Here is a 22,955-nt window from a genome sequence, read left to right as displayed (position 1 = left end):
CATGACCTCTATTACCAACAAAAATTGTTCCTCACACCCGAGGAGGTGACTCAAATCTTCCTCTCGGTGCAGAGCGTGTTCAGTATGCCGAAAAGCTGTCCATGGGAACACAGGCATGCTCTGCTACGCAATCGGAACGGCCTCCACACTGGCTGTAGCGCGTCTGCCATCATCCTTGGGACTCAGTTCCATCCACACCATCAGCAGTGCAGGATGGGGCAGGACAGAGCCCAGGACTGGGGGCAGGCTCCGTGGTGGAGCCCCCTGGGCCCACTTCGTCCTCCAGACTCCCCCCACCCCGAAGCCTCAGCTTCCATTGCTGGAGAAGATGGGGGAGGAGAAACTGTCCCCTGATGGGCAATGCCCTGGGCCACCCATCCAGGCAAGAGCCACTCAGTGTCCTACACAGTTTGGTGGCTCAAAGCTGGTTTTCCGAGTGCTGGCCCTGTCCCTGGAGTTTCTGATGAGCAGGTCTGCGTGGGCCCAGAATCTGCATTTCTCCCCAGCGCCCGGCTGAGGCTGACGCTGCTGTGCCTGGGAGCGTGTGTGGGAAAGCGCCGGCCTAACAGAGGCTGAGCACCAGCGAGGGGCTAGAGATCCAAAGGAGAGACCCACTGTCCGCTGCAGGGAAAATGCGGGGACCTGGCACTGGCTATAGCTGTCTCTGGCTACCAAGGGAGGAAGTCATACCCTGTAGCCCAAGAGGGGGAGAGCAGACAACTATAGCGTGGAGTCCGGAGAGAGACCCCCCAGCACCGCTCCCTCTGGGCCCCTCGGTAAGCCAGGCAGGCAGGGCCACGGCCGCCCTGCTGAGTCTGCGCATAGGGGGTACTCCCCCACCTCAGCCCTTCCCTGCAGCGCCTGCTCCAGCCTCAGTTTCTTTCCAGGCTCAGCCACGCACTTCCTACAAAACAGAGTCTAGGAATCAGTGCAGTGCTTAGAGCTCTAGGCTAAGAACTCACTCCTGGTCCCAGCCACAAACAGCAGAGAAGACAGTGTCCCAGTCCTCTGTGCAAAGCCAGGGCAGCAGCTCCAAGCCCCCTCTGCCCTCGGGACTGGGTCCATCGGGCACCTCTCGGTGCCAGGGGAGGCTTCTCACCAGCACCCGTACCGGGACCTCTACTGGCCCAGCCAGTCTTCAGCCCAAGCCTCACTCATCTGCACGAAAGTAAAGTTACCATGACAACACAGCCAAGCCAACGTGTGACATTCCCCTGGGAATTCAAGACGGAGTTCAGAGACAGAGAACAGGGACAGGCACGTCCCAGAGTGCTTTGCGTAGCCCCACGGACGTGTGGTAGGACAATACAGGGTATGAACGTGTCATCTGAGCTCCTGTTGGTTTTAAGAGTCCAAGACCGTGACACCCAGGAGAAGTCACAAGACGGAGGCAGAACCCGTCCCACCTGCCTGAAGCCCACCCCTCCACACTGGTCCCTGTCCACACAGATGCCAGCGAAGGGGGGTGGGGTGGCAGGTGGGAGTCAGTGAGCCAAGGGAGTCCAAAGGCAGCACCTCTGAAAACCGGCCAGGCTTGAGGACCCCTGACCCATTCATGGCCACCACTCAGGTGGCAAGACCTTGCAAGTCAGCTAGCTCACTCCCTAACACACATACCTGCCGGAGAAGAAGCCTAAGCCTAAGCCGTGGTCTAAGTAAATCTAGAGGCAGGATACACAACTAAGCGCCGGGACGTGCCAATGTGATAATGAGTCATCCCTCGGGACAGTCCCCGCCTCTCCGTCACTGCCAGGTGCAGGTGAGGCCGCCGGAAGGCAGGGGGATGCGGGTGGTCTTTCATACGCATGACGGACAGGTTGACAGGTGGAAACAGATGCCTCCTATTTTAGGCCCAGTCTTGCCGGAGGAGTATCTCTGGGTCTGAAGGACACTGAGCAGTATCAACACCAACGCCACTGGGTCCGGCAGCTCCCAGGTTCCTGAGTTGGCCCCACGGGACAAATTCTCCTCATTGGCCCAGAAACCTCCGGGCTGGGAGTAAGGGCCCATCGCCCCGGTCCCACTGCTCTCTCACCCCAGCATGAGGCTTCTTGTTAGTAAACTGACTTCACTAGCAGGAACAGAACTGCACCGAAAATACCTTCTGAACAAAACACGCTTCTCCCCACGGGAGGGAGCGTGAATTCTAAATCAGCAGTTTGACACATGAGTGGCAGGCACACGGAAATTCTGCGTATGTGATTAATCACGTTGAAAAGCAAGATTATCCTTTTACAGTAAACAGAAACACTGTTTACAACACGGAGAAGGCCGGGGGCCAGCAGACAAGTACCAATAAAGCCCAGGCGCTGCGGAGCCTGTCTGTGTAAGCAACACAAGAGTAAACCCAAAACCCTCATGAAAATAATAATCAACCCATTCTTGAGCTGCCTGTTAATACTGCTCTTGTTTTTGAACCCCAGGGTCCCCCGGATTATTCCAATGATCAGAGGAGAATCAAGAGAGAGACAGTGAAGGCAGAGACTTGACAGAGTATCTGTAATGGGCACGCACGCGCGCGCACACACACTGTGATTTTCATTGTTTCCTAAAGGAAATGGCTATTCAGTCAATTACTTAGTAAGTGTGATCTCCTAATTGTTTCTAGGCTTCCTGTCTTTACAACCAAAGAATATCTTTAAAAATTCAGTTACTGGTTTATTTTTCTGTAAGGTACACAAGTTCCAGGAAGCCTGGGTCTTAGAGACGCTGACAGGTTCTGTGATTTGAAGCAAAAGTACGGGCAACGGCACCGATTACACCACAGGCTGCTTCACGTAAGTGAGGGAAGTTCCTACGGCGGCGTCTCATCGCCGTGATCATGAGCCGGCCTTGAAGGAAACAGCCTGTAGGGTCGAGGACCTTCTCAATGTTGCAAAAAATGTTTCTTTTTATACGGGGGGGGGCTCCTTCTGCCGAAAAGCAGACAAACCGAGGCAGGCTGGGAGCGGTTGGTTATCTTTCTGAGGACATCTGTGTATGGTCTGCACTGATGTTGGGAATGCCTCGCACATACCACACACTTAACTGCCTCATGTGTGGCTCCAGTCGTGGGGATGTGTGACCTCCGAGTTAGTCACCTCCCCGCCGGCTCCCACGATGGGCAGGAAAGCAAAGGCAGGCAAAGGAGCATTTGCATAGTATTTAGGAGACAGCCGGGGTCCAGGACTCAGAGCAGCACACTTCAGACTCCGAAGATGAGGGTCTGCACGTCCCCTCCACCATTGAGTAAGGAACCACGGGAGGCAAAGTATCTATTCGGCTTCTCCCGGGCTGAGACCGCGGCCGCCGGCTTCCAGAGGAGGGAAGGGGCAGCCCCCCTTTGCAGCCCTGGCTGACACATTGAAAGGAAATCTGCAGTGCGCGCTGATGCTCCTCTCGTTTCTCGGGGAGAGGCCGCGGCCTCGCTCCGGCGGCCTCCAGGGGGCGTCAGAGCCCAGCGCACGGGCGTCTCCGGCATCCCCGCGACCTGCAATGCGCCCAGGGTGCTGCCTCCAACCCGCCAGCATCCGCGCTCTGCACCACGGCCGCGTCGCCCCCAAATCCAGTATCTGTGCCCACCCTGGGGTCTCCGCAAGGGCGGGGGTCTACATTCAAGTGGCACGAGGCGCCATCAGAAAATGTGTCCTCTCTGAGCGCTTCCTAAATAGCTTCACGGAGGTATACTTCACCTCCCCCAAATGCACCCATTATAAATGCAAGTTCCGTGAGTTTCGGTAAATCTGTGCAGCGGCGCGACCGTCCCCACGAGGCAGTGGCAGAGCGTGGCTGCCGCATCCACGTCGCCTCATTGCCGGAGGGGGCCCCGCCCCCTGCTCCCCGCAGCCGGCAGCGATCTGCTCCCCGTCTCTGTCTCTGTCGCGTGTACAGTGAACAATGCTGCCGCGAACACTCACAGACAAGTCTTGTGTGGGCACGCTTTCCTGTCTCCCGGTAGCTGCTGGGTGGAGCCTGAAACTGCTGAGTCACATGGTTGACTGTTAATTTTTTTTTTTAGAGGTGTCCAGAGTGCAGCCCTGTTGCAACCTGATCTTAGAGTTTGCAAGGAGGCAGGAGGAAGCACCAAGGTGTTGCACAGTCAAGTGGTAGGGACGGGCGCAGAGGGAGGCCTCAGTGCATCCAAGAATTTCAGTTCTTATCACCACTGTCTCCACCTGTTTTAGCCTTTGCAGGGTGACGATCCTCAGTGGCGGCAACAACAACAAAATCTGACACTTGGCCCTGGCAGGGAGGCATCATCGGGATCAGCCAAGATTACGGGTTCGATCCCCGGTCAGGGCACACACAAGAAGCAACACATGAATGCATAAGTAAGTGGAACAATAAAATCAATGTTTCTCTCTCTCTCTCTTTTTCAAAATCCATCAATCAATGAAAAAAATTTTAACTCCTTATTAATCTGATGCCATCAGAAAATAGGGTTGTCCAGATAAAGAAACAGCCCAGATAACAGTGATTTTCTATTCAAGGGCTTACCAATCAGCCATCTTATAGACTTCTTATTGTGTGCATTACAAAATCTGGTTCCCTCCTAAACAGCAGAAGAACCTTGATTTTCTTAATATCTACGATATTACTCTGGAAACGCAGAGTGAATGACGTCCTCAAGGAGACCCTGGCCGTCGGAGTTCTTCTGGACAAACCGATGACCGTCTGCGGCTGTCTGGGTCCCGCTCTCCGCTCACTGCCCGCCCCGCTCTCTGTCCTGGTGTGGGTCAGCCTAAATGGCAGCGGCCCGCAGATGGGCTCACTCTGAGTGCAGACTAATTCTGCTCCAGGAAGAGACAGACCTCAGCGCCCGTTTGAAGGCCAAGGCTGCCAGATAGGAAGGATCAGGGCAGTGTGAACTTCTCTGTGCTCCACTTAAACAGACAGCTACAGGCCTGGCTGGTGTGGCTCAGGTGGGTGGAGTGTCATCCTGTACACAGAAATGTGGTTTTGATCCTCAGTCGGGGCATGTGTGGGAGGCAATGGATTGATGCTTCTTTCTCACATTGATGTCCCCCCCACCTTCCTCTCTCTCTACAAGCAATGAAAGAGTTGTCTTCGGGTGAGGATTAAGACAAACAAACAAACAAAAACAGCTGCAAAACTTTCGTCCTATCAAACCACACAAAAGCACTTGTTTTTGGCTATGAGAGGTTCAAGAAAGATTGTTCTTCAAGGCAAGGGTGACGATGTTTCGGGAGAACAACCGAAGTGCTACGGGGACATGCATAAGAGAAGGACCAGGATACAGCAGTGGTTTCCAATCCTGGCTGCACACTGAAATCCCCTTGGACCCTTCCGAAAAGCAACGAGGCCTGGGTCCCACCCCCAAATATTTTGATTGAGCTGGGACGGAGTCCAACTTGGGTATCAGGAATTTTGAAAAGGCCACCAGATGATTCTAATGCAAAGCAAAGTTTGGGAACCACTGGGAGAAAAGTTACCTTGGCTGAAACCACAAACGTACAGAAATGAAATGTCCGAAAATTTCATTTCCCGGCAGCGCTGCTAACACTCCTCTGAGCCGAAAGCCGGGACCACATTCCAGAGCCTCCCTAATTACAACCTCCACACCTGGGTGCACAACACCTTACGTAATTCTGATGCCACCTGCCTCTCCGGCATTCTCTGCCAAACAGGTCCCAGGACGCCCCGACTCGTTGCCTTCGCTCCGGTTGCCCCATCCTGAACTGTTTTTCGTCACCCTCTGTTTCTGAGTGTCTCCGGAAACCCTTCAGGGCCACATCTTCTAGGAAGCCTGTCTGATCTTCTTCATCTGATAGCTGACTCTTTTTTTCATGCCCCTTGGCACGTCCCTTTTCTTACCCTCGTAGCATCTCACAAGTTCTGCCTTGTACTTATCTGCTGATCGTCCTTCCTTCTTCTCTTGCTCTCTCTGACACCTCCTGCTTGCAGGAGTGAGGGCAGCAGGTGAAGGGCTGGACCTAGCTCTCCTCCAAAATCAGAGGAGGAGACATAAAGGCTTGACTTGTTGCTACTGCTTGTGCCCAATCCACATAGAGCTGTGGGCACGTTCATCACGTGTGAGGACACCTGTTCGGTCATGGGCGTGGAAGGCAGGTGAGCGGACTCTTTCTAGGGCCCTTGCTAAAGAGAGACCCTCCGAGAAGCAGCGCCCAGAGATAAAAGGCTGGAATCCAGCATCGTCAGGCCACGGGGCTACCGATCAGCAACAGGCTGTGAAAACCTGAGGTCCACCTGCCCTCCCGCGTCACCTAAAATGCTAACACAGGGCAGGGCCTGCAGCCTACCTGAGCTCAGAAGCATCCCCACCACAGGTGTCCTTAGAAAGACCCCACTGGGACTTCAGGTGTTATACCAGTTTCATATCAGGAGACATACATAAATATTCTTGCATATAAAAACCTGGCTCTCGTTTTCAGGTTCATTTAAGTGCACAATGCTTTCAGTGAACGCACACCTCAAAGGTAATCACATCATGTAATAATAGCTAATAAAAGTTAATTAAATGCTCCTCTCAGCTTTCCATGTCTATTGTGCTCAGTCTGGAAAAAAAAATGTGTATCCTTAAGCAGCAGGAAAATGTGCAGGTATCAGTCTGCCTAAGAAAAAGTGCTCGCCAGAAATCGGAACCCGCCGGGGGGTGGGGGGGGGGGGGGCCGCTGTGCTAAAATTCACTTTAAAATCCAACAGGACAAACATTGACCACCACCTCAGAATGGCAGAGCCCTGGCCTGCCATCCAAGTGACATGGGATATGCCGGGGCTGGGCACCGTGGCCGCCTCCGGGAATCTACAAGGGCAAGGACATTTCTCTGAAGCATCAGGGCTCCCTGTGGGGAGGACACTGTGCTTTTCCAGGATGGAATGAAGAGCTGCCCTCTCTCCTTAGCTGTATCAGATGATGGAATTTTAAGAATTTAAGACTGATCAAGAGTTAGTCTGAGAAAAGCTAGGAGGCTGTAAAGAAACCCTAATGTGGTAACTTTACCCAGTCAGGGCAGAGCATCACTAAGGATGGCCTTTCCCGTGGCCTTCCCACCTCTTTCTGCCCTAAATTATTTCCCCAAATTCCCTTTAGAAGGAGATCGCTCATTAATGGACATCTCCTTTTATTTCAAAGTGTTGGCTCACAGCCTGGCTGGAACTGTATTGAAAAGGGGGAGCATGCCCTGGCCAGATGGCTCAGTTGGTTAAAGTGTCGTGCTGTGCACCAAAAGGCTGCAGGTTCGATTCCCAGTCAGGGCACATGCCTAGGTTGTGGGTTCAATCCCCGGTGGGGACACATACCAGGGGCAACCAATCAATGTTTCTCTCTCACAGCAATGTTTCTCGCCCTCTCTCTCTCTCTCCCCCTTCCTCTCTCTCAAATCAGTAAACATATCCTTGGGTGAGGGTTTTAAAAAAGAAAAAGAAAAAGGAGGAGCGGGAAGAGAAAAGTCTACACGCAAAGGTACACACAGGGGACCTGTGGACAAGAATACAACAGGCACCCACTTCCCGTACCCTCCAGGGAAAGTCTCTGTTGAAAACCCTCCTCACAGAGCACAGCTCTGCAGAAGGCAAACATTCTATCCATGCATACATCCTAGGAGCTGATGCACAAAAAGCAATTTTGTGAATCAAGATTTCTTTATAACCAAATAAACAGTCCCTACTCCTCCAAATCTCTTAGGTTCCGATAGGTTTAAAAGACGGCATGTTTCTGTGTGGCAGGGTCTAGGACCCGAAGGCAGAGACAGGTTGTGTCAGGAGTGATTCCAGAGAGGTGAGCATTTCAGACCCCTTCCTGTCCCACTTGGCGGAAAGAGCCCCGAACAGCTCCCTTGTCTGCTGTTTCTCCGGCCACGGTCAGACATGCAGCCCTTGATGGATGGCTCCCAACATTTCCCAAGACCGCGTGACAGGGATGGTGACACATGATGACAGGCAACTCCAGGAGCACACAGACCACCTCTCAGGGAGCATCCATCCATCTTACCGTGATTTCTTCCCTGCTGCTCCTCAGCACGAAAGGGCTGTGAAGTTAGTCACACAGAGCTCTAAGAGCACACTGCTAATTCTGTCCCCAGACACCACTGGCCCCAGCACTGGGGAGTACTTACCCCTCCAGCTGCTCCTCCCCTAAGATATAGCGAAGGTTCTTGAAGAAGGACAAGGAGACCAAGGCGTGGGAATGGCGGATCTTCACGTAGCCCGTCACCACCTCGATGAGCCCCATGAAGTTCTCCAGCTCCGAGGCGATGTTATCTACAGGACAGGGGACCGTGTCACTGAGTGTGCGCTCAGTGCAAGGGGCATACACCTGGTTCCTCACTACCACGCACGGAGGGCGACTTTGCGGCCAGTCACATTCTGGGCGTGATGCTGAGGCAATCAGGTCACTGGCATGGGACCTACCGACCCTTGTCAAAAATGCCTCCCCTGGGCTTGACTTTCTATCACTTCTCCCAGGACAGGGCCCCGGGGGCGGGGGAAGGCACGTTTCTATAAGGCTGGACACTACAGCCCCGTGGCAGACGCACAGAATGGGAAATCACGAACACCAGCCTGCTCATTAGCTACGGCCGCCGCGTCTGGGGACATCTGCTAATGCACTGTGTCAACGCACAGCGCTGCCGGGGCAGACAAGGGCATGGCTGAACAAACAGCGCTCTCGCAGCCCGGTTCCCGACCGCCCCCGTGGCCGCTCTCGTTTCTCTGATACAGGGATCTGTCCACGTTTAAAGGTTCCACCTTCCTAGGACTGGAAGAAGCCACGCTGGTATGTCCAGGATGGCTGCCTGTAGGTGATTTTGAAAACTTCATTTCCGCATGCTGGAAGTTTTTCATGTAGTATTTTCCCAGCTTGAAAATCACTGGAAACATAGTTGCTAATGCATATGCAAAAAATGATGTTATATAAACAGCGTGTTTCCTTTGATCTCGTTTAGCCTATATTTTTCTCCTAGTAAATAAACCCATAAACTTCAGTTCACCTTACACCACAATTACAATGCAATGCTATAATGAATTGGGTGTTGTTGGACTAATGGGATTTTACTGAGTATGATTTGTGAAGACTTATTTGATGAAAGGTCATAGTTTGCTTTGAATTGATTAAAAAAAATAATAAGGGTACGGTCCCGGAGGGTACAACTCTACATTTAATGTACTTTTTAATGGCTTTCTAAGAGAAATTTAGGAGAAATTGAAGTTGTAAAGACCAGAAGTTGCCTGCAGTTGATGTTTCAAGGAAAAGATCTCGAATTTTAAATGCAGGGCTGGATGTCATGCCTTACAGTCAAGGCTGAGGACTGCCCTTTGCAATGACATGTCTGTCACCCTACCTCCCACTGATTCCTGCCGTGGATACAAACCGGAAGACATACTTCACCATGAAAGCAAACAGTGCCCATTCCTCCTGAAATCCTACTTCTCTGTGGACTTAATTCATGGATTACATTTTTATCTTCAGGACAGCGATAGCTGTAAAAAGTAGCTTTAGGCACTGAAAGGGTATTTCTAGGGATGAGCAAATCTTTTTAAAGTAAGAGCAAAAAATAAAACTTTACAAGTGCCATGGGGGTAGTAAGAAAACTCTAGCCTTGTGGACACAAAGTTATCTCTGTTGTGGAGGGCTGAAAAACGTGGGGGGGGGGGGGGGAGAGGTACATCAATCAATTCAAAAGAACTAAGCAAAAATCTGTCTCTGCTGCCTCTAAACCAAAAAACATAGCTCACCCACTCCTTCAACAAACAGCATTAAGGAAAACTAAATTCGCAGAATAAATAAATTAGCCATTTCCCCCCTCAAACTATAAAAGCGTTCCTCCACAAAAGGATTTAGGAAGAAATTGCCTTTTCAACCTCAAGGTCTTCTTACTATATTTATTCGAGCTTATGAAACGGTCAGGACCTTGACCAAGTGGTCCCGCTGTGGGGAGCTGAGGGCATCGCGGCTAGAAGCCCTTGTCAATCAAAGGTCAGAAGTGGAAATGTCACAAGTAAGTCAAAGGGACCTAGCCACTTACCATACCTGATGCTCGGCCTGAGGGGGTGGGGGCAGGGCAGGGCAGGGGGGCAGAGACTGAAATGTTACATGCAAAACAACATGCACAAATCTGTTTGGCCCTCTCTCACAAGTCAATCTGGAGATCAACCAGTAACATTTTAAAGTGATATCATTTCACTATTCCCTTTGCCTGATCTCCTCGAACAGATCCAAGTAATCAAAACTCCTCAGGCCGCAAGCTATGTGCATGTGGCTCCCACTGGGGACTGCTGAGTCACAGCTCTGATCCATGGCTCTTCTGGGCTTTCTGTCCCCGGACACGAATCTCCTGCGTCAGAGGCGACTCACAGAAAGATGAGGAATGACCCTCCGCAGGAATCAACTCCGGGCCAACGGCAAGAAATAAAAATAAAAATAAAAAAGTCTGCCTTTCAATGTGGTTTTTTTATCTCTGGGGAAACGCAAAGGTAAGGCGTCAGAGCGCGAGGCTGACGCACCACGCTGTTTTTCTAGGCCCGTGTTTCAGGTGTGAGTCATGGACGGGTAGAAAAAGCATCCACGCCAGAAAACCAAGAGATCCAGCCACCTCTCCCGGCGGGTGGAATACTTACTGCCGCGTCGGATGTTAATGAGCAGATTTCCCCTGAAGACAGTGCAGCCCTGGAGCATTTGAGCGGACGTCACCGAATCGATGGTCTTCGTCCTCTTCTCTTCCTCACAGATTTTGGGACAAGGGCCTTCGCACGGCATGCAGTACATGCTGTGGGAGAGAAAGAACCCACCACAAACACGGAGGTCAGAGGGCCCCCTTGCGTTGAAAAAAATCCCAAGGACCCCTTTTTCCTTCTAGTATCTAGTTGCACAGTTATGAACGCCAGCTGCTTTGAAGCGTCCAAGCGGTCCCACTGGGACGCACCCCAAGCCCACCCAGGACCGGCCACGCAGATCGCACGCAAAAGGAAGCGCGGGCTGCTTATGTCAGACAGAACGCTTGATGCATCCGTCACGCGTGCGTGTATCACGGGGCTGGTGGCGGGAGAGCCAGCTCGCCCTGGCGGGGAACAGCCTCGCAGAAGGGAAGCACTGGGGGCTTCCGAGGCAAACGAGGCTGCTCCCCAACGTCGCGGCTCCTCCCTGGTGCCCCCTGGAGATGGGACAGGGGCAGCACAGGGACGGCACTGGCCGGGCCACCAGGAGTCGTGACTCCAGCGGCCAGCGCCCCGGGAAAGCCTGGTGGGGGCTGCGGAAGCAGGTGGCACTGCACGGATCCCTCACTTTCTCGCTGAAGCACAAGTGAAACGTTGGACAGCGAGCGTTTCGCAGAAACTGGTAAATTGATCCAAACGTTGTTTTCGCTGTACACACAGTGAAAGCAGGGAATGCCCCCTATGCCGTAATGAGCTCCTATTTCAAATGCTGTCCTGAACCTGCCATAAACCACCCCCGGTCAGGGACTGGGACGTGTCCTGCTTCCCTGCCATTCTGCAGGCAGCAGCGAGCAAAATGCTAACCCAGCTGCTGCTCTGCAGAGCACGGATCAAAATTTGAGTTGATTTCCAAACCGAAATAAAGGATACAACATTATGGAGTGTGTAAATAACAGGATGGTGGGTTGGAGACCCATTACATTTATAAGTTTAAAAGACCATTGGATGACCGTTTAAACTTTACGAAGATAAGAAAAAGAACATTCAAGACCACAATGTAAGTTACTGCTGTTTTCATTAATGTTATCCACCCCCCTGGAATTTTATTATGTATCTAAGGCTAAGATGCAGCGTTGTGTTTTGTTTAAAAGCTTACAGGTAAGCAAAATGTCCTTGGTATTTTCCTATTTCATGCCGGGAGAATGGGAGGCAAGATCTTCAAGGGAACTGGGACAACCATAGGAAAGGAAAGTTGTTCTGTCTCTAACATCAGAGGGGGAACCGATCGATGTTTCTCTCCCACATTGATATTTCCCCCCCTCGCTTGCCCCCTCCTTCCTGGAAGGAAGGAAGGAAGGAAGGAGAAAGGAAAGGGAAGGGAAGGATGAGAAGAAATAAAAGGAAGAAAGAAAGGAAGAAAGGAAGAAAGAAAGAAAGAAAGAAAGAAAGAAAGAAAGAAAGAAAGAAAGAAAGAGAGAAAGAAAGAAAGAAAGAAAGAAAGAAAGAAAGAGAGGGAAGGGAAAGGAAAGGAAGGAAGGAAAGAAGGAAGGAAGGAAGGAAAGAAGGAAGGAAGGAAGGAAAGAAGGAAGGAAAGGAGGAAGAAGGGATGAGTCCACAAAGATCACCCATTTAGGGACCCGCCCTCATGTCCCCAACTCCCTCCTGGCACCCACTGTGCTACCCTCCGTCTCTCTAATTTGTCATTTTGAGAATGTCCTGTCCATGGAATGACGCAGTACGTGACCTTCTGAGATGTGCTTCATACCCGTGAGTGCGCGGTCCTTGAGATGCACCCAAGCGGCTGTGCAGTTCAATAGCTGGTTCCTTTCACTGCTGAGTATTATTCCCTGGTGTGGATGTACCACAGTTTGCTTAACCACACACCCAGTGTGAGACATCTGAGTGGTTCCCAGTTTGGGGCTACGTATTACAAACACAGCTGCTATGAACTGCTGCGTACGTGTTTTTGTGTGGACATAAGTTTTCATTTTTCTGGAATAAATGTCCAGGAGCATAACTTCTGGGTCCCCTGTAGGTTTAGTTCCCCTCAATATTACATTCACACAGCAATTTCTGAATCAAATACTTCTGCTAAAATATCTACAATCTTGTATGTCAACTGTAGTTGAAAACTAATTTTTTTAAATTGTAAAATAATAATAATAAAATAAAATAAATGTTTGGGGAAGAAAAAAAATAGTCTAGGAATCAGGTAGCAGTTTAAATAGCTTTCCTAAGGAAGCATTCTGATTATGTTTATAGATTAAGCTTCCACAAATCCATTCTAATACCAAGAGGGAATAAACAGTATTAAAAATGTTTTAAACTAAGTGTTCAATAGGCCTTACGGGCTGAGGGGTAGGGGGGTATTCTTTCTTGATGGTGTTTTATTTTAAAATGAAAAAGCTACTCCTGTGGCTTTTAACAGGTGGTAAGAATTGGTGGGAAATAAGGGCTCAGTTCTGTGGAGAATGTACCGCAGTGGGGGAAGCCACACTGGAAAGTCACAGTGCCCCCAGTCTGCCTACTGTACCACTACCGCTACGGGGCAAAGATAGTGTGACCGCCATTCATGGACCAGTGACCCTCCGACCCCACCCCTAGGAGAAACTGTGGCTGAGCCTTGTCTGGTCCCAGGCAGCCCCGGGCACTGGCAAAGCCCTTAACTTCTAAGGCTACAATACAATGTGCGTAAAATGTGGTAGAGTTATTTCGGGTGGAATATGTATACTTCACAGCACATAGGAGTCTTGGCACAGGTATCATTTTAAAGTGTTTAGAACAAATTTTAAGCCCTGGCTGGTGTGGCTCAGTGGATTGAGCGCCGGCCTGTGAACCAAAGGGTCACCAGTTCGATTCCCAGTCAGGGCACGTGTCTGGGTTGCAGCCCAGGTCCCCAGTTGGGGGCGTGCGAGAGGCAGCCACACACTGATGTTTCCCTCTCTTTCTCTCTTCTTTCCCCTCTCTCTAAAAATAAGTAAATATTTTTAAAAAATGAATAAATTTTACTAAGACAATGCCTACAGAAATTATAACAGGCAGAAAGCTGTTTTACATCTAATATTTGGAACTAATGTGAGGTTTACCTTTGGTTTCAAATCAAGCCTATGGCCTAGGCAACACCTCCAGATACGGCATAGGAAACAGAATCCCCTTTCTAAAGGCAGAGGCGCAGACTGCAGTAAAAGCAGGCGAGTTTCACATCGCAGTCCACAACATTATCATTGTAGGACAGTCAGAATGTAAGGGTCTCCTGGCGTCAGTCACGGAGGGGGCACTGGGACTGTGACCCATGAGCTGATCTTCCCTGAGCTCTCTGCTCGGCTCCAGGGGTGGGGATGGCCACCCCCAAGCTCTGGTCTTCCTTTGCTTCTAGGGTTCTAGTCCCAGAAATCGTAAAAATGCTAGCCTTGGTTTCTTTTGGTTTTTTGGTTTTTTAGTATAAAGAACAATTTTGTAGTCCAGTTGGCATGTGCAGAGGGATGCTTGGTGCCATAAGGAACATCTTTGCTTCCCAAGTGAAGTCTCAACATTTAGGAAGAGAACGAGGGACGGAGAGAAAAACGGACGGGAAGGGGTGAGGGAAAAGGCGGTGAGAGAGAAGAGGAGGTACTGATGGGAAATGTGGGTTCTTTTAAGCCCCTGCTTACGCTTCGTAGCTGCCGGTTAAGGCACAGGACGCCCGTTTGTGCCAAAGAGATGCTGTAGGCCTGCTCCCGCCTCCAGGATGTGGGGGCGCATCCCGCCTCCCTCTGGCGCTCCCAAAGCCTCCGCGGGGCTAGGGCAGCAAACCTAAATCTGCGAGCCACCGCGGTTGTGCGCCAGCCCAGCAGGCACGTGCTCACGGAGACGGTGACCTGCGGTGCCCCAGCCAGCAAGGCAGCGACTGAGCTTCAAAGGGGCGCGCGGTCCACTGCCAGAACATCACGCAAAGCGAACTGGGAGAAAACAGAACTTGCCCACGGCTCCTGCGCGCTCACAAAAACACTGCAGGTGCAGCCAGCCCTCCCGAGCGGACCCCGCCCCTGCCCGGCCCCAGGGCCCCGAGACTGACCTCTGGCTGCCGTTGCGGATGAAGCCCGAGGGGCACTCCTGCATGCACTCGCCACCGTGGATGACAAAGCCCTCGACCTCGCTGCTGTCGGCGTTGGGGATGTTGGCGCAGAAGTCACGGTCCACGCAGCGCCAGCCCTCGAAGCGGTAGGTGTTGGGCGGGCAGGTGGGCACACAGAGGCCTTCGTGGTAGTAGTGGCGGCAGGCCACGCAGGCCTCGTCGTCGTCGGGGGCGCTGCAGCCGCCCAGGCACTCGGGGTGGCAGCACTCGTTGTTCTCCGTGCACGCCCGCTTCCCGCACGCGCTCGGGCACACTGCGGGGAGGAGGGGACAGGGCATGAGCGGGTACCCGGGCAGACCGCGGGGCGGAGGGGACAGGGGATGAGCGGGTACCCAGGCACAGGCGGGGAGGAGGGGACAGGGGATGAGCAGGTACCCGGGCACAGGCGGGGCGGAGGGGACAGGCTATGCGCATGCTTCCGGGTGCACCATGGGGTGGAGGGGACAGGATGAGCAGGGACCCAGGCGCACCACGCGGCAGCAGGGACAGGCAGTGAGCCTGGGTGGAGCTGGTGCACCTCCTCTGGGCCTGGACGCCATTTCCCTTGGTCATTCCCTACCAGACGGCTGCAATGACCCCAACCTAACCCATTAACCACACATGAGACCCCGCAGTGGAAACCCATGGGGCCCTGCCTCCCGCGTCAGGTGTGTCATGAGAAAATCCTCTGCGTTTCACTCAGCAGGGCAGGGGGCAGGGCCGGCCTCTGCTCTGCCCTGGCTGTTTGCTGGGCCTCAGAGGCGTCATTAGCTCTACTCCCTGGTCCCTTTGCTCTCCTCTGGAACACGGGGGTAACGACACGCACCTCAGAGGCCTGCGTAGGCACATGGTAATGCAGTGGCGCAAATGAACGAGACGGTTTATCATGACATTAAGAGGCGCTATGCTCTGCTCATTCTGCATTTTGAATGTGCCCTGCACTGAAATACCTTGAAAAGCCTTTGTGTGCATTGATGCTTGATTATTTTAAAAATGATGAAACTAGAATACAGACGATGCCATGCACGCCTGCAAAGTGGCAGTGGCGAAGTTTGTGTCTGCTTGTATCTTTATCAAAGGCCTCAACCCCCCCAACCTACAATTTAAATAAACTGCTATAGAACATGGCGGGTAGCAGACACCACTATCAGATAGCTGTTCACGGAGCACCAAACACTCAAGAGCATTTGCAAGAACAGAAGGAAAAAATTGTCTGGGTGCACTTGCTTGGGGTCAGCTACACACAAATGGCAAAAGGTGAGCATTTCCAGTATGAAAAAAATAAATCCGTAAATACGTGACAAAATGTCCGCAGATACATTTTGCATTCCGTCTGCTCCCCATTCCCCTGGACTCTGGAGAGTGGTTCGCTGAGACCCCCCTCCCCAAGGGGTGTGTTACATGGAACTGCATGGGCAGTCAGAGCCCGAGTTTTGTTTCATTGACGGGAGCTACTTTCAAAGGAATTTCAGGAGAGTCTGAATGAGGGAAAACCACGTCCTTCCGAGACAGAACAATTTCTCTTAAAGGGATCACAAATCAAGAAGTTCCTTTATGTCACCTGATGCCAACAGAGCACAAACACACATCAAGTACCCCAGGGGGAGAAGAGGCAATGGGGAGAGGGGCGGAGCTCCAACGGAGGGGCGACTGCTTTGCTCAAGGACACACCGCGGGCCACTCCGGGGTTGGGAGCCGGTGTGCCCCTGGCTGTCACGCAACCTGAAAGGATTCTGGGAGGCCGGCAGGAGAACACGCTGAAGGCCGGGATTAGCGAGTCCTGGAGCCAGCCCCAGAAACCTGTAAATTTTGTCTCATCATAACGTATATAAATATTATTAGTGTAATATTATTAGTGTTCAGAACTATTAAGGGATTTCTTGAAAAGCTCCGGGCAGTGCGTCTCTCCAGCAGATGGATGGATGCGCCATATGAATGCCAAAACTTTAAATTTAGTGCCGTTACCAAATTTCCAATTACGGAGCGGTGGGAGGAAGGAAGGGAACCTCTTCCCTGGCTTCCACGAGGAAGGAGCGCACCAAGCTGGACTGAAAATAAAAGGGAAATGAAGACTGCTACAAGCTAACAAACGCACAGGAGGGAAAAAGGCAAATTGATTTCACCCATGAAATCTTTCTCTTCCTCGGAATTGCCACAATGGCCAACAATAAAAATGAACGCCCATCTAAACTGCTAGAAAAGCAAACGATATGTCCCACATCAACCACTAAAAGGACTGGTTTGGGGTCACAGTCACCTAAAAGTAAGACACTGCATTGAAAGCCCCTGGTCTTCATTTTAGGGACAAAAAAAGGCACGTGCGTCAGCTGCTAATGCCTCCCTGCCGGAGTCCTTGCGTCGATAAAATTGTTTCTTAGGGTTTTAAAAGACATTCATTTCTGTTCTTGTCAGTAAGTTCTTTCACAATCTTGACCTCAGAGAAGCCATTTTTTAAAGCGTGTGATAATAAAGTGCTTGGCTGGAAGAGAAGATGGAGAACTCAACCTCTTGACAGGAAAAAAGAAAAGAAAAGAAAAAGAAAGAAAGAGAAAGAAGGAAAGAAAGGAAGGAAGGAAGGAAGGAAGGAAGGAAGGAAGGAAGGAAGGAAGGAAGGAAGGAAGGAAGGAAGGAAGGAAGGAAGGAAGGAAGGAAGGAAAGAAAGAAAGAAAGAAAGAAAGAAAGAAAGAAAGAAAGAAAGAAAGAAAGAAAAAGAAAAGGGACCGCTTAAGCCACATTATTTTTTAAAATGGAAACAATTTTATCCCAAATCATTTCTGAAGGATAGAACTAGTTCATGGATGTTCAAATGAGGCCACACTTTCGAGTCCAAACACAGACTGGTTGAGGGATGTCTCAGTTATTTCTGGGTTACCCTAGGTGACACTGTGCTGTTCCCTATGACATGAGGGACACCTCTCCTCACAGGTACATGTCATTGTGCACAAAGGTGACTTAGACGGCTGTGAACTACGGGAGGATGCACTCAGCTTTGGAAGTGCATCAGGCAGACCCGGGGGCCCCGAGAAGCATGTAGTTTCTGCACCTCGCCAGGGGAGGAGGTGACTCCCTCAGACACCATCGGGAAGGGAGGAGGGGAGAGGGACCCCAGCTGTATCAACTGAACCCCCGAGTCCACCCAAGCGGTTGACATCATTTGTCAGAGAGCACTTAGCCACAGGTGAGTGGAGCGCAAAAGCTCCTTCTGAGCCCCTGGCTGCTGTGGCTCAGTGGATTGAGCATCGGCCTGCGAGCCAAGGTCGCTGGTTCGATTCCCAGTCAGGGCACATGACTAGGTTGTACGTCAAGTCCCCAATTGGGGGCACGAGTGAGAGGCAACCACACAGCAAAAAAAAAAAAAAAAAAAAAAAGGAACGCATTTCCCATAGTTCCCCCCCGGCCTCGGTCAGCTGTCTGAGCCTCAGGTGAGGCGGCTGCTTTCTCGTGGGAGCCAGGCATGCAAATACTCTTAAGTTCCAAGGTGGTCTATCCGGCCTGCCTCCCGATGCCTCATTCAGTCACAGCTCACACGCCATACAGACGCGGCTATCCCCTGCCCTGCTCTAACACTGCAGAGGTCGTGAGCACAGTGTGGAACACAAGGGGACTGAGAGGCCTCGACCACGGCAGGATGCTTGGCGTCTCTCTCAACGATCTTCAGAATAACTATCGCCATCCCTCTGAGCTCTCATTTCATGCTTCTCACCACCTCCAATCCATCTTCTTTTTCACAAAACAAGTGAAGTCCCTCTTAGGTGAATGCAACTTGAGTCTGAACACAGGACTTTTTATTAACATGAAGTTACTATTCATTGAACATGTTCCACATGCCTGACAATATACTCAGTATCTCATAGATATTATTTAACTTCCTAGCGGCAACATGGGGTCAGCATCATTAATTATCCTCCTTTGTGGACAACCAAATGGAGGCACAGAGATTTAATAATTGTCCAGAGCTACTAGTTGTCCAATTGAATAACTTCTGCTGTCAGCCTGGGCTTCAAACTCAGATCTGTCTGTCTGTCGGTCATGGCCTCTGCACCCACTTCTGCTCATGGCGGAACAAGGTTTCAGCCAGTCTCTGCCATCTAAAGGAAAAGGCTGCAGAGTTCTTCTCTTTTTAAGTCTGCATCTATCAGGAAAAATTAAACCACACGTCCTGGCTCACGCCTCTCCTCCCTGAGGTGTACCACTTAGACAAAAGGAAGGACAAAACCCACAAAACGTGACCTTCGGGAAAGGGGCCAAGCGTCCAGGTGACATTAAGGAGGTAACCTGTGCCCAATGAAACCTTCTTTAGTTATTGAGTTATGGCAAATAGAGTCCTCGAGGGCATTTTTGCAGCCCAAGTGACAAGGCGGAGACCTGTCAGGTTTATCAGTAAGGGTCACGGATAAGTTGGAACAATTGAAATAGCAGCTCCCATCATGGATACATTCTACGGGACCAAGGTAACTGTATATAAATACATGGCTGTGTCATCAGGACAGATCAATGAGACCACGGGGGACCCACTGACCCTCAGAACCCTTCCACCCAAACCAGTCTCCTTCATGCGACTAGAGAGCCCAAGTTCACTCTCCTCCCCGATGCGGGCGTCTCAGCAAGACTGAAAACGTGGTCATGGTGGAGAATAAACAGCCTGCCCCGTCCCCTAGGTCGGGCACAAAAAGCAATATAATCAAGGCTCACAGAAATAGTTCCGAGGAGAACCTCACCATCTACCACACAAGGGAAGCCAAGTGGTTTAGGGAAACATGTCATAATGGCTGCTGAATGCATCTGTGAACATTTCATTAGAGAACAAAAGAAATAATCACCTCCAGACAATACTTATTGGATTGCTTCAGTCCCCAGGATCCAACAAACAGTGTGGGGCGGAGTATTGAGAGAGCAGGAAAAGGGGGGAAAAAAAAAAAAAAAAAAGGCACCCGAGAAGGCAGAAGGGGGGAAGTTATAATGGCACCATTATTCAATAAAAATTTCAAGAGCTAATTAGTGAGAGTAAAGAGAGAGCAGCCATCAATGTGAAGAATACCAAGCAGGCTTACCCCTGACATGGAAAACGAAGCGCCGGGCAGAAGGAGGGTCAGGAATCTTCCTCGGGCTGAGCTGCCAGTTTGGGTTATGATTTTTTTTCTTCCCTCATACATTTTTTAGCAGCTTTATTGAGATATAATTCACATATAGTCCACCCGTCTGAAGTGTACACATGGATGGCTTTTAGTACTATATTCACCCCAAAGAGAAGCTTTTATTTTATTTTATTTTTAGTGTTTCTCAGAAAAGAAATAGAAGAAAAAGAAGGAGGAGGAGGAGGAGGAGGAGGAGGAGAAGAAGCAGTAGCAGTGATATCCCCACAGAATGGGTGACTCTGTTTTTAAATTTTACTTAGAGAGGGAGGGCAGGAGGGAGACAGAGAGAGAAAGATGGATTTGTTGTTCCACTTGTTTATGCATTTACGGTTGCTTCTTGTATGTGCCCTGCCTGGGGATTGAACCCACAACCTTGGCGCATGGGGACGGAGTGCTAACTAACTGAGCTGCCTGGCCAGGACCAGAATGGATGATTCTGTTGAAACTCTTCCCCAGTGTTGTGACCACCGGGCATGGCCACATAAAGACACCAGTCACTTACTACTGCCTGCCACAGATGCTTAAATGGACAGGGTGGAAAAAAATACTCTTCACACACTTAAAAATTACTCCAAGTTATTTTAAATTGGGAACTGTTTGTATATTCCTTATAAGTTTATAAAACTCACACTGTCCCTCCATGACTAACTGAAGTGGAATTGAGAGAGTATTCTATATTTATAACTTGTCTGGTGGTTCGTGCTTACAGCCCTATTTCCACTGTCTGTTACTGTACACAGAGTTATGTGAGGTATTGTGGGCTCCTAAACTTCGCTGATTTCCTAACAAGGCAGGCCTATGTCCCGGAGGGACAAACTGGGGGCTCTTTTGTCCTCGTGGAGGCCACGCGCTCCGAGGGAGAGGCGCTGGCTTTGTGGTTTTGACTGCATCTCTTAACACCGGTGTTAGGGCCCATGTCTGAGTACTTACAAGCCTTGCTGATGTGGACCAAGGTATCAATGCCACTGACCGACGCCTACTGCATACACCCATCTCCCCAGTGGGGGCCACATACATCCCCTCTTACTTATTTTCGTACAAACTGTTCATCCAAAACGTGCACCACTTCCACAACCCAGGGAAAAGCCCCTCTCCCCACACAGAAACATTTACGTCTGCCTAACTTAAATGCATTCACACAAGCACTCACAGGGAAGCTACTCTGTAGAGAGCAGCAGTGATCTGGATAGAATTTTATCAATAGCAGAACTGTTTACCAGGAGGTAGTGATAAAAACCTGAGGTACCCAAAAGGTAGATTTTTACAGTGTGTGTGTAATTTAGATCTGCACACATACACCTATACACGTAGATGCATCGCAAGTCTTGAACAAATGATTAAGAACAGCTCGTCCTGCCCTGACCAGTGTGGTTCAGTTGGATGGGTGATATCCTGCAAAGCAAAAGGTCGCCGGTTCGATCCCCAGTCAGGGCACATGCCTGGGTAGTGGGTTCAGCCCCCAGTCGGGGCATGTGCAAGAGGCAACCGATCAATGTTTCTTTCTAATATTGATGTTTCTCTCCCTCTCTTTCTGTCTCCCTTCCCCTTTCTCTAAAGATAAATAAAATCTTTAAAAAGAAGAAGGAGAAGAAGAAGGAGGAGAAGGAGAACAGCCATCCAAAGCTGACTCTTTAGGAGAATACACACTGCATCGACAATCTTATAATTTTGCAAAGTACTTTCAGGATCCATGGTACATTCTGCTACAACTTCAAAAGTGGCACCTCTTTGTGGAAAGAAGGAAAAATGGCCTGTAGTCCTATTTTATTTATTTCTTTTCTAATGTCAGAAGGAGAAATAAATAGCTCATCTCAATTCTGTGACTGCTAGGGAGATGCCTCCCTCAGCCCCCCTGCCACCCCCCCCCCCCACATTTCTTGACCTTTAAGTTTTTTTAATGTTTTTGGTCCATTTTCTTCTTGGGACCTTAAGTTTTCACTATATCTTTATATCTGGTTAAGCCCTTAAAAGATGGACATGCTTTTAAGAATAGCATCTAGCATCGTGCCTTGAAAGTATTTGTTTTAGGTGGTGTGAGAGAAAAACACCTGTCCCCTGCCCGCCTTCTGTAATTAAGGCGAAAGATGAACAGCAGTGACTACAAATCAGGAAACTTCAAGTCATTTATTACCTTCCCAGCCTCTCCAGCCGTCCCCTCTTTGATCATGTTACTTCCTGAATCACATTTTTAAACTGGTAAAGATATATTTTAGAGGATAATGTCCCATTATTCTTTTCCGTTATCTGATCTGATGGCTGGCCCCAGTTCCTGAAGTTACAGTATTTTTACTGCTGTGGAGGAGCCCCAAAAGATCCGGGAGACTTTCAAAGCACAGTCAGCTCTGTTATCGGGACAGAAAGGGGAACAGGGTGTCCCAGATGGTCATACGTTCCAGGGAACAGAATCCCCACACAAACCTTAGGAGACGCAGTTTCTGGTGAACTGGACTGTGGAACACCTACTCCCACAACAGCTCGATATAGTTCACCCGTCTGATGGTTCCCAAGTGCCTCAGGAAAACATACAAATGTCCCTGCAAAGATTACCATGAAAGCAAAAAGCAAGACTTGCCATTCCCACAGAATTCTGTTGGTTCGTATTTTTATTTGGTTTCTGTTTTTGCGGGTGATGGACGGAGAGGTGGGACATTGCATTTGGTAAACATGGTACCAACCCTGCCAGCATGCGTTACAAACGCTAAAATCCTATCTCGGCCATGCAAACCTAATCATATTGGAAACTATCCTTTCCTTCATTTCAGCTGGGGAGAAACCTCAGCTCTGTGCTTTGGGAAGGCTGATGGCAGGATCCCCAAAGTTGAACACTCCATTTTTCCTTACTTATCCTAATTGTTGAGGTTTTCTTTTTGTTTTTGTTTGTTGGTTTTTGGAAATGATAGCTAAAACTGGGTTTAACGTAAATGCCAATCCAGGCATTTCATGTGTAAAAAACGTTTGTTGAAAAACTATGCTTTGGTTTTAAATGTCCAATGTGGAAGGGCTCACTGGTACCGTCTGTGTGTTTCTATCACTTAGGACGCACTGGTGAGGATGTTTTCATTTGCGCTCCGAACCATTAAATATCTAGCATCATTTCGGATTTCAGATGTTCGTTT

General features: G+C 50.1%; 1 protein-coding gene across 1 annotated transcript in view; it reads right to left on the bottom strand.

Moving 5' to 3' along the window:
- LOC149992031 (insulin-like growth factor 1 receptor) overlaps positions 1 to 15,277 on the bottom strand; it is a 41,696-nt gene extending 26,419 nt beyond the window's left edge. Inside the window, exons 1-4 of the mRNA XM_090263821.1 lie at positions 15,196 to 15,277; positions 14,666 to 14,978; positions 10,576 to 10,724; positions 8,076 to 8,220 (exon numbers count right to left, since the gene is read on the bottom strand). Of these exons, the coding sequence (XP_090119947.1) occupies positions 8,076 to 8,220; positions 10,576 to 10,724; positions 14,666 to 14,978; positions 15,196 to 15,277 (689 nt within the window). The remainder of the gene's footprint in view (positions 1 to 8,075; positions 8,221 to 10,575; positions 10,725 to 14,665; positions 14,979 to 15,195) is intronic.
- Between the last annotated feature and the right edge of the window lie 7,678 nt (positions 15,278 to 22,955).

The sequence above is a fragment of the Furipterus horrens genome, unplaced genomic scaffold, assembly GCF_987537825.1.
Source record: "Furipterus horrens unplaced genomic scaffold, mFurHor1.1.pri manual_scaffold_16, whole genome shotgun sequence".
NCBI lineage: Eukaryota > Metazoa > Chordata > Mammalia > Chiroptera > Furipteridae > Furipterus > Furipterus horrens.
This window is presented reverse-complemented; position numbering and strand designations above follow the sequence as displayed.